Below are 12,644 nucleotides of genomic sequence, written 5' to 3'. Positions count from 1 at the left end.
TTTGAAAGGGCAGAGAGAAAGAAAAAAGGCCAGAATTCGTGCCAACAGCTGAGATCTGAGCTTAGAAGAAAGTCTATGCCTCAGCTGTATAATTTAATGTGCAACTGGGATGCTTGCTATTTGAAAACAAAAGGCCGCATGAGGACATTCCTAGGTGAATAAACACTTTCCCTTGGAGTCCTGTCTGGATCCAAACACAATGAGAGTTGTTTTTTGAAATTATAAGAGAAAGAAAGATCCCTTCTCTGGAAATGTGTTTCCTATCTCTCTTATTTGCTTCTGATTTCAACTAGCCCATTTATTTTTTCAGCGATAATCACAACTCGAGAATACTGAGACTCAAATGCTTTCTGTGTATAAAGTAAAGTAGCACCGTGCTTGTACACTAACCATTTGCATCAGCAGCAATCCACAAAACTATGGCTCACAGGCCAGATCTGCCCCAACCTGTCTTGTAAATAAAGTTTTATTGAGAAGTGGGGTCGCTCCTTTGCCTGTGCAGTGCAGTGACAGAATTGACGAGTTGTGTTGAAAACTGTGTGCTGAAAATCTTAAACTGGGATTATTGTGAACTCCAGAGCTAGTTTCAACTGTGCTTTCTAATTTCATAAATGTTAATCTCTACTTGAAACTTCAAATTTTTTTTAAAAAAATAATAAAAGACAGAATGCAAATAGCTAAAATCTGATTTGGACAGAAGCCCTTAAAAGTTCTTAGAAAAACATACTTTCTGCTTTTCTCATTTACAACGTGACTGCTTTATTCAGGAAATGGCTTCCAATGTTTGGGAAGTGTCCAAGACAAGGTAATCTCCTCTCTCTCTCTCTCTCTCTCTCTCTCTCTCTCTCTCTCTCTCTTTCTCTCTCTCTGTGTGTGTGTGTGTGTGTGTGTTAGTGTGTGTGTGTCTGTGTGCTTGTGTGTGTGTCTGTGTGCATGCGCATGCTTGCCTGCATGCAATTGTTTGCATGGAGGTCAGAGGTCAGTCTTTGATGATATTTATCCAGATTAGTTTACCTTATTTTGGAATCAAGGTTTTGAAAATCACCAATTAGGCTAGCCTTACCACCAAGCCCCAGATATTTGCCCATCTCCACAAGCTCTGAACCTGACTAAGATGTCTGGGTTTTGCAAGGCTGTAGGGGATCCAACTGAAGTCTTCATGTTCATTCAGCACAAGCACTTTAATGAATGAGGCATTTTCCCCAGGCCTCAAACAAGCCAATCTTAATGAAAAAACCATCACCTATACAAGACCATTGGGGATGACTTTGCCTTTCCAATTACTGACTTAGAAGCTTTGCAAACATTTTCCAATTAATGTTCAACGGTACAATTTGTTGAAATTTCCCAGCATTCTTTCTGTCTTTCTGAAGTATACTGATGGGAACGGGAGACAAAGAGCTCCAGACTTACTAGCTGCTTTGTGGTTTATTAGACAATAGTGACATTGCTCTGCTACCGCACTACATCATCCCCTAGGTCAAACTTAAGTCCTTAGTTGGCTTTCTGGTGTCCCAGACAATAATCACTGGCTTCCTGTATATGAATCCATTTTCCCACACTCACCTGACCTCCTCAACAGATCTGCAACACTTGCTATGTGTTTTCTACTCCTAGTGACAGCATAGAAGATTTTCTTACTGTTAAACAGATCACCGTTTTCTTTCTTTCTTTCTTTCTTTCTTTCTTTCTTTCTTTCTTTCTTTCTTTCTTTCTTTCTTTCTTTCTTTCAGTCTAAAATGCTAAATGACTTCAACACGCCATGATTGTCTTCAGAGAAGTACCAGTACCCACACACAAAATGACACCATGTGCTTCATCAGGGTAACTTGATATTTAAATTGTCCATAAAATCATTTCTGATCCGAATTTTTTACTGGGGCCAGAAAGGTGGCTCAGTTGTTCAAAGCCTTACAGATCTTACACAGGACCCAGGTTTGAATCTCAATATCCTAGTCAGGGCAGCACAAAGTGACCTATAAGCCTAGCTCCGGGCATCTGGTTATCTTATATGCACACACGCATACACACACACACCAGCATACATACACACATAGAGATGTAGAGATGATTATTAAATCCTAAAAAAAAAATTCTTTTTTTTTGTGGAAAGCAAAGGAGAGATGGATCAACCCTGTAATCCTAGCATTAAAGATGCTGAGGTAAAAAAGGCATGTTAAGTTTTAGGGCTCCACGGTGAGTGGTATACCAGCATGGTCTATAATTGAGAACCTATCTCAAAGGAGCAGACAGATAAACACACACACACACACACACACACACACACACACACACACTTTGAAACCAGGAATAAATCCAGAATTCTTCTTGACTCAGGCTTAAATGTATGCCTTGTTCAAGTTTCCATTTACCCCCATCTCTCTCACTAAGAAGAGGAAGTCATGATTCCTGGTCAACGCAGACAGCTTTGCCGATCGACTCCTTGCAGATTCCAGTCTTCTCTCGGCAGCGCTTAGCTGACCAGTGAGATGCTGGGAAGATCCCGCAGGTCTCTAAACAGGTTCATTTGCTGGTTGTGTGTGTTTTGTCGGGTCCCATTCACCGCTCCACTTCCCACAAGGTTGACTTTTCAAGAGAGGAGCCGTCTGCTCAGAAATGTTCCTCTCCGGCCCTTCCCTGCACAGTGTGGCAGGTGTTCAATAAACCAGGCAGGTGCTCCTAACTCAAGCTTCTGAAATTTGTCTTTAAACTCTACAAAGGGCAGCTGTCATCCTGACCTTCTGCGCATCTGTTGTGTCCCTAGCTTAATGGCTGAAACTGTAGAAGAGAACTCAGTTCTCTGGATTGGGCAGTAGAAGCTTTGTAACGTGTGCAGAGGGACCTCTTGATGATTTCTCAAAGTGTGGCCCAGGACAGAGCCGGAGGAGGCACTGCCTATGAACTCGGCAGGACTACTGAACAACAGGTCATACTGAGGGGTGGGAGGAACTGTGTTCTAACAGGCAAATTTAATGCATGCCAGTTACTGCCAGAAGATTTATTTAGTTTTATTCGCTTGTATTTTAAATCTGTTGTTCCTATTAAATGAAGAAATACCACACAATGAACCCTTCCTCACAATACAAACATTGCTCCACTATTTTATATGATAAAATTGAAGTCTTAAACACTAATTTGCAACCCAAGTAGATAGGCAGATTATAGTTAAATATGTGATGATATATATCAATAGAAATGTGATGAAATCAATATGTCTATGTTTATTCAAGTAAGAAATTCTTCATGATCAATAAAAATAATTACGATTTACTTAAGGTAATAATTTACATTCCCTGTAAAACAGGATGAGCAACCCATTTTTCAGTGACGTGGTAACAGAGACAGCAAAGAGGCCCCAGGTGTGTTCCTTATTCCACAGCACTCACTGCCTTCCACTCCCACTTACTGAGAGCTCAGTAAAGATTATTTCTCTTTCATATTGGGAATGATCTTGTTTTTGTCTGTATTAATTGGTTCTAATGTGTCTGTGGTGGAGATTGTGTGGGAGAAAGTCCTCCATAAAATTAAAAAAAAAGTAAGAAAACCCATACATAATTGTAGGGAAAAAATACTTTACCCTTTCTTTCAGCATGCATCTAATAACACAATTATATTGCTGTAGCTCTGTGGTAGAACTTGAGATCAGGGAGAGTGATGCCTATGGAAGTTCTCTTATCATACAGGATTGTTTTAGCTATCCTGGGTTTTTGTTTGTCCATATGAAGTTGAGCATTGCCCTTTCAAGGTCTATAAAAATTGTGTTGGAATTTTGATGGGGATTGCATAAATCTGCAGATTGTTTTTGGTAAAATGACCATTTTTATTATGTTAATCCGACTGATCAATGAGCATAGAACTTTCCATCTTTTGACATCTTCATTTTTTTTTCTTTAAAGACCTGAAGTTCTTGTCATACATGTCTTTCACTTGCATGGTTAGAGTTACCCCAAGATATTTTTGTTTGTAGCTATTGTGAAGAAAGTTGTTTCCCTGATTTCTTTCTCAATCTTTTTATTGTTCATATAGAAGAGGGTAACTGATTTTTCCAGTCACTTAACTAAAGGTGTTTACCAGCTTCAGGAACTCCTTGATAGAATTTTTGGTGATATATATATATATATATATATATATATATGTATATATATATGTATATGTATGTATATGTATATATTATCATATCATCTGCAAATAGTGATACTCTGAACTTTTTTATCCAGTTTGTATTCCCTTGATCTCCTTTTGTTGTCTTATTTCTTTAACTAGAACTTCTAACACTATATTGAATAGATATGGAGAGAGTTGACAGCCTTGTCTTGTGCCTGATATTAGTGGATTTGCTTTCATTTTCTCCCAATTTAATTTGATATTGACTGTCGGCTTGCTATATATTGCTTTTATTGTATTTAGGTATGTTCCTTGTATCTCTGTTCTCTCTAAGACTTTTATCATAAAGGGGTGTTGGATCTAATGAGATGATCAAGTGTTTTTTTTTTTCCTTTCAGTTTGTTTATATGGTAGATTACTTTGACAGATTAAAAAAACACAGTTTGATATTGGCATAAAAACAGACAGGTGGATCAGTTGAATGGAATCAAAGACTCAGACATAAATCTACATACTTATGGACTCCTGATTTTTGACAAATAAGTCAAAATTATACACCGGAAAAAAGCATCTTCATAAGTGATGCTGGTAAAACTGGATGTTGGCCTGTAGAAGAATGCATTTATCACTCTGAACAAAATTCAAGTCCCAGTAGATCAAAGACTCAACATAAATCCATTTACACTGAATCTGACAAAAGGAAGTGGGAAATCAAATTGAACACACTAGTACATGAGGCAACTTTCTGAATAGACCACCAGCAGCACACACACACTGAGATTGACAATAAATGGGACCTCATGAAACTGAAAAACTTCTGTAAGACAAAGGACAGTATCAAAAGGATGAAAGATAGTCTACAGGAAAACTTCTTCACCAATTCTACATTCAACAGAGGGCTGATCTCCAAAATATATCATGAACTCAAGAACCTAGATATCAAAACAACAACAACAAAACAAATAATCCAGTTTTAAAAATGGGGTACAAGAATAAACAGTAAATCGTAATTATTTTTATTGATCATGGAGAATTTCTTACTTGAATAAACATAGATATATTTATTTCATCACATTTCTATTCATATATATCATCACATATTTAACTATAATCTGCCTATCTACTTGGGTTGCAAATTAGTGTGTAAGACTTCAGTTTTATCATATAAAATAGTGGAGCAATGTTTGTATTGTGAGGAAGGGTTCATTGTGTGGTATTTCTTCATTTAATAGGAACAACAGATTTAAAATACAAGCAAATAAAACTAAATAAATCTTCTGGCAGTAACTGGCATGCATTAAATTTGCCTGTTAGAACACAGTTCCTCCCACCCCTCAGTATGGCCTCTTGTTCAGTAGTCCTGCCGAGTTCATAGGCAGTGCCTTCCATCAACTTTCTCCTTTCAGGCAGTGAACTGGCTAACCAGTAACCACCAGTTCCAAACAGTACAAACCATGACTGTAGCTGGATAGAAATTAAATGTAAAGACTGTCTCTGGACCTCTCTGGAGTTTTCCTAAGGGTGCACTAGTTACAGGTTTCACATAGAGTGCTGAGGGACACAATAGAGACCATCAATAGAGCTATAGGATGTTTGAGAGAGAGAAAGACCGTGCATGAGAGAAGGGAAGAATGGGTTGCTGGAGAATCTTTCTTACAATGAATGTAGAGAATAGCCATTCAGCCAGCCACTTCCAGCCAAGCCTCAGGGTTTAAGTTAGGACAAATGAGAGGCCAATAACAAAACAAAACAAAAGGAAAGGGAACAAAAGGCCTTCAAGCCAGCGAGAGAGTGAGTGTAGCTGAAAATACATGTCAGACCGGATTTAATAAAAACTTAGAAGCCAGTGGCCAGGAGACTCTGGCAACTTAGAATATGCAAACATGGACAGACGTGCTGGTTCCGAAGTACTGCTGGGAGGAATGGGTTGTGTCTAAATCATATTTTCATTCTAAACTTTGTGCATGATGCAGCCCTCTCTAGACAGTAAAATCAAGAACTGTAAAATATGAAAATGTTTAGAAGTCATTAAAGACATTATTTCCTGACATTTAAACATAGAAAAGGAGTAGAAACCTTTTCAAATTGCTGGACTCTTCTTTCTTCCCTAATGCCTAAGAGCTAAGCATTTGGCAAGTTTGCAATGACATTGAGTTTGATATGCTATATTTAGTCATCCATTCAACACGCATTGATTACCTGCCTGCAGGACTCCCTGCCAAATGTGATAAATATGTACTGTGGAGGAACAATATCTCCAACTGTCTAGAAGCAATTACAGAGATGGGTAGAATAGAGACATGGCGGAGTCTGTTTCTGAGGGCAATTTACAGAAGAGTCTACAGAGAAGTAAAAGGAAACAGAAACGCGCGATTGTCTCTAAGGGGTGTGTAAAATTTGCAAGTCTAACTGTAACTCAATTATAGACTTACAATGGACAGAAATGGGTTTAGTCAGGGTCAAGCAATAAGAGATGCATGGTGAATTATAGAAAAAAACACAGAGAGATCCATCAGGAATAGAGCCAGAGAAGGAAACTCTTTTCCTCATGGAGTCAGTTGCTACTCACTTCCTCTGCTGGGCTGACGAGCGCCGGGTACAAATCACAGCTACGATCACCACGACCAACACAGTGAGGATGCCCACGGTGACCACAGTTATCACAAGCAGGTTGCTGTTCTTCTGAGGAGTGACACTGCCATGCGGGGGGTGCATCTGTCCGATGGGCGGTTCTAGGGGGAAAACAAGCATATAGTGTTCAGGGTTAGGGAGAGGTTGTCACCACCGTTCATCGGACCGTAAGAAAGACGAAGAGTTCTTACTATTGAAGCCTGACAAACGTGGACAGGAAAAGCTATTCAAAATAGTCCAAAACAGAAAAAAATGTAAATGTTGATTAACTAAACAATGGTGATATATCCATTTAATAGAATACTGTCCAACTATAAGAGAAATGAAGTTCTGATTCATGCTACAATGTAGAAGTTAAGCGAAATCAATTAGAGGCTGGGTAGTGTTTCATGCCACTCATAAAATATCTAGAGTAGGCAAGTCAATGAAAACCAAATGAATTTTAGTGTCGGTCAGTGGATGGAAAGAGTGGCCAATGAGAACAGATAAGAGGACTGAGCTGCCTTTTTAACTCCCAGACCTTTCTAAATTAGATAGTGTAATGCTAGCCTAACCTGTTGATTATACTAAAAACACGCAACTTGAATCAGTTTTAAAGGTGATTTGTATATCCTGATCCACAAGCTAAGGTGTATAATATTGAGAGAAAAAAAAATCCACAGAGTCTGCTTTGTGTTGGTAAGCTAGTCCTGGTGTGGAGTCTTCCCTGAGTATGGTTGCTATACCTAACCACACTCCATGGCAGAAAACTGATTTTCTCTCTGCCGGCATGTATTATCCGAAAATAATTTCTTGGTTAAAGGTGGGACTCTGTGTCCACCTCCCGTTCTCAGTTCTGGTGTTTTGTTTTGTTTTTTTTTTTCTGGATTTAGGTTGTGTATGCGTACTGCTAGAGTCTCCATGAATTCACATGTGTATCACTTCTGTTGTGTCTGAAGGTATTGTTGTATCTTCCCATTGGCATTAAAATATTTGCAGGAAATATTTTTTGAGTTCCTACTAAAATTTACCAGTCTCAGAACAATCATTTAACAGATACACATGGGACTTTACGTTACATTAATTCGAGTAGTTGAAATGTGGTGGCATTTTGAGGGAGAAAAAGCATGTTTTTAACCTGATAGCCTATATGTGTTAACTTAAAAGAAAATTTAAAAGGCACCCAACAGTTCTGAGTATTTGTAAATCAATTAATAATTTCATTTTTTTACTAATAAAAAGGAATCAAAGTACTAAAACATTTCAAGTTTAACATTGTTTCCAAATGGAGGTCAACAGAATAATGTTTTATAGACTCTGTAGATCTTTTGGTCAAATTCACTAAACTGATTTTTCAAATTCCAACTAGCAAAGGGAATTGGTATGTCTTGGAGGCATAGCAAGATTGAATTGAAGTAATTTTCATTGTGGTTTTCTTTCAAACAAATGTAAAACACAAATTATGTTTCTAGAAGTTGAAGCATGTTCAGCATTAAGAAAGGTTATAGAGTATATTCTAAAATTAAATACATTATAAAATTGAACTAGTATCATGTCAGCAAAATTTACCTTTGATTCTACCTGACATAAGAAAATATTAAGGAAGCTTCTTCAGCTTCTACAATTTAATTAAGGGCTTTCAACTATGAGAGAATTCATGAACTATAGCACTGGTTTTTTGTTTGTTTGTTTGTTTGCTTGGGATCTTTTTTAGTTGAAATTTAAAGTGAATTTTTGAAAGGGTGGCATGAAAAGAAAAGAACATAAATATTAGCAGGGTCTAAATTTATTTGCAACTTCCTTGAGTATCCGACAATAAGCTATTATTCTATTACTGTTTGAAGGATGAACCCAGCAAATATAGAGAGAGCCAGAAAACCCTCATAATTCTGTCAGTCTAAGAGATATGTATGCATTTTCATTATGTGAAAGGTTCAAGAACAAAAAAAACTTGAACAAATTTTTGTCAATGTAGACTTTTTTTTAAAGGGTGAGATGCAGGCACAGACTTTGCTCTATGGGACCTTTTTTACATAGTTAATTGAGAAAAACTGCCCCCTTCCCAAACCTTAATTACTAGGCTTTTACCTGGGAATCCTACTTTTCACAGGACATTGTGGAATCATTTATTAGAGCCAGGGCTTGAGTCAGATCCCATATTCAGCATAATTCTTCTGCTAGCAATATAGTAGAGGAAAGAGATGAAGTTTCTTTCTCACCATCCGTGTGTCTAGGGGTTTCCAGTTCACTGTAATCAGTTAGTGTAATAGTCTGTCTCTTTAGTAGTGATCTAGATGCCTTGCAGGTACATCATTAGCCTCATTCACTTAGCATAATATTTTTAAAACATCATGAAGTGATGGGGAAAACTGAGCAGGAATAATGCCAGAAGATTATGTGAACTGGCTAGAAGCACTGAATGTCATTATTTGTTTTCCTTCCAAGAACTTCCCTGTGAGGTAATGTTCGTTAAGTCCAATTTAATTATAATTTTATTCTCACTAAGAATTTTCTTCAGTAAAAGATAAAAACAAATGCATGTAGTGGAATGCATTTCTCCAAATCACTGTCCTTTTCTTCATCTGAGGACTCTGTTAAACAGGAAAATTCTGTTGAGTGACACATTCATGTCAGATTTAGTTTGGGGCCTGTTTTTGAATGATGGTTTCCTTTTATTTTGAAAGACAACTTCAATCACTTAAACAACTTTTAAGTTTGATCCACACTGGAAGACTGCAACATTTAAGAAGTGAAAATACAAGCATTTAGAAGTAATTTTGAATAATTTCTTATTGCTTATACATAACGTTAAGCAGCATATGTACACTGATATTGAAATCTCTTGTAAAGAATTTACTTATATTTGATTCTTAAGCAATTGTGAACAAATTACAACTCTGCTTGCTAAACCTAACTCTATCCAACAATCCAACACTGCGTCCTTTAGGACTTATAGCTTCTGAGAGGAGACAATTTTGCCTGTGGCTACACTTTCCATTAGCATTTGCATCCACTGCTTGGCAATACTGAAAGCCATAAGCGGACCGTTACACTTTTCCTATAATCCCTATGGTTTTCTTCTTTAATTTTCTGAATTTTGTCCTTCAAAAAGTACTATTCTGTGGTCATATTCATAACAGAATGAACTCTTATTCAAATGACTTGATAAAATTGATGTTTCAAAATAAGGATAATTCAAAAGTGTATTATTTACTACTATGTATTACAGGAATGAGGTGGAGGACATATGAAAAACAAGAGGAAGATGTGGGCCTTCTGGATGAAGCATCCAGGATTTAATCTTACTTAATAAGTAAGATTATAATCTTAATAAACAAAATTATTCCACACTGGAATAGGTGTTCAGGATGTTCTCTAAGGTCTGAATATCTTGACCCATCAAGCTAATGCATATGTTGAAATCTAATTTTTGTTTTTCTGAGATTTCATGGTGAGGTTTCTGGGTATGACTATGTGATGCAGGCAGAACCTTCATGAACTGGATCTGTGTCCTCATTAGAGATGCCAAGAGATTCCTGTTACCATTCACACCAAGGGAGGGCACAGACTATGCCATCTGTGAAGTAAAGAAGAAGGTCTTCCTACGTGCACAGTGTCCTGAGACCTTGACCTTGAACTGTCTTTCCAGCCTTTCTAAGAATTATGAACAACAAATTCATGTTGTTTACAAGTTACTCAATGTTATGTAGTTTGTGACAAAACCGGGATGGATAAAATATAAAGGAAAGTAAATATATTTGTCTATTAAGTAAAGGCTATTAATAAGGGAGGAAGTTATAGGGGGAAATTGAAAAGTTATTAAAGAACACTACTATTTGCTGTGGGACATTGACTCAAGCATCTGGTTGTATAAAAATACACACACACTGTGTGCATATGGATATACTGATACCTCTTGGAAATTTTATACATTTAATTATACTAGCATACAATAGGAACTAATCACTTAATTTGCCTATTATAATTTCATAACCAGAAAAAAATAAATAATAATTTCTCTCTTCCCATCTGGATCTTTTATTAGGAAACTGCCCAAATGGAAATGTATCTGTTAATTAATCAAACCTCTCATGCAATCCTACTAAAGTGGATAAATAATTTTGTTAGTTATAAAATGAAATACTGTGCAGCAGTGGAGAAAAATGAGTGAGAACTATTTTAAGGACATGGATAAAATTTACCAGATTTAAAGACAAATTGTAGCACGATCCATAGAGGATTTAATTGGTATTTTTCATAAAATTATAGATATGCGAAATAATTTATTTACATAGTCGTATATAGGAAACATCAATCTGCAAAGTACAGTAGAGAAGAGAAGATGAATAGAGAGTCCACGCTGATTTAGACACATCCCGGGGATATCAACTGCATGGTCAACTGTAGCCTCTTAGAGGTTATTATGCTGTGATATATAGCATCACAGATATTATTGCATTTTGCATATGAATGATTTTTAGTGAGTCAAACCAAGCAAGAACAGCATGTTTTCCAGTGATGAGCATGATACATTAGTCCTTTGGATCAAGTTAATTTATCCTTTCAAAGATTCTGTTTCAGCAAGAAGGAGACCTGCTTCTGGAGTGTGACTTTCAGCCTGCCCCATGTTCATTACCTGGTATTTCTTCCATGTGGGCCCCTAGAATTCCACAGTTATAAGAAAAATTTCACTGGAGGAAGTAAGAAAAGAAAACTGCCTAAACTTGAGAGTACAAAGGACCAGTAATAATAAAATAGGATAGGATTTAAAGAGTGAAAAGTCCCAGTAACTTTATCAAGCACCGTTGGTGATAAGTCAATTGATAAGTCAATTGTTACTTATCATCTCTCTCCAATAGAAAAGACTGTTGTAAACATGGAAAATACACTACACATCTCAAACTATAAGTATTTAATTTCTTGTGCTGGTTAGATTTTGTCCCATTGACACAGAAGAGGGTAATCTGGGAAGAGGAAACTTCAGTTTTAAAAAATACTTCATTACACTGGGCTATAGGCAAGTCTGCAGGTCATATTTTGATTAATGACTGATGTGGTAGGGTGCAGTCCGCTGTGCACAAAACCACTCCTGGACCCCGTCCTGGACTGTATAAAAAAGTAAGCAAAGCAATCCACAAAGAGTAAACCAGTAAGCACCATTCATCCATGGCCCCTGTTTTGGTTCCTGTCTCCAGGTTCCTACCTCGAGCTCCTATCCTGATTTCCTTCGGTGATGGACTATAAACTGTAAACTGAAATAAACCATTTCCTACCTTCATTGTTTTGGTCCGTGTTTTCTCACCATATTAGAAAGCAAACTAGGGAAGATCTATATCATTTATGGATTGCCCCAGTACTGGAACTTGTCTAATTATTTTTCATGCACCTGCCACCTCTAATTGTCATCATTTCGTGGTAGAATGTGTGAAGTTTGCCAATGACATCATTTTTCTATCACCGCAGTAAAGCTGGAAGTCCACAGTCCTTGCCCTTGTCAATAGAAAATTTATTTTGGACACTGTAGAATTAACTGTGTAATTACTGTAGCTAATCCAATAAAACTCAATTTATATACTTACCATTGAGAGTGCTTCTATCAATCAAGTTAGTATCAACTGGCCAATAACCTCCATCTCCATGACGACCTGTATATATCAGCACATTAAAATGTTAGTGGATATAGCTCAGGGAACTACAAACAAAACATAATAATATGACAAGGAAAAAATTCTAAATATGCAATGAACGAGCAGAATTATTGGTGCCAATTCTAAAAAATTTACTTTTCCAGTGAGTAAGAAAAATCCGTCATACTTAATCTAGTGAAATTCATTTCTCTGAGATGCAATTTCCTTGTTTTCTTCCTTTCTTTTCATCTCAATATTTAAAATATATTACCAAGAAGCAAACACAAAAGGCCCAATATTGCC

At 36.9% G+C, this 12,644-nt stretch overlaps 1 protein-coding gene across 1 annotated transcript in view; it reads right to left on the bottom strand.

Moving 5' to 3' along the window:
• Positions 1-12,644, bottom strand: part of Dcc (DCC netrin 1 receptor) — a 1,030,120-nt gene that overhangs the window by 53,390 nt on the left and 964,086 nt on the right. Inside the window, exons 22-23 of the mRNA XM_075968336.1 lie at positions 12,294-12,359; positions 6,674-6,836 (exon numbers count right to left, since the gene is read on the bottom strand). Of these exons, the coding sequence (XP_075824451.1) occupies positions 6,674-6,836; positions 12,294-12,359 (229 nt within the window). The remainder of the gene's footprint in view (positions 1-6,673; positions 6,837-12,293; positions 12,360-12,644) is intronic.

The sequence above is a fragment of the Microtus pennsylvanicus genome, chromosome 4 (assembly GCF_037038515.1).
Source record: "Microtus pennsylvanicus isolate mMicPen1 chromosome 4, mMicPen1.hap1, whole genome shotgun sequence".
Classification (NCBI taxonomy): domain Eukaryota; kingdom Metazoa; phylum Chordata; class Mammalia; order Rodentia; family Cricetidae; genus Microtus; species Microtus pennsylvanicus.
Note: the sequence above shows the minus strand (reverse complement) of the source record. Positions and strands in the feature narration are given on the sequence as shown.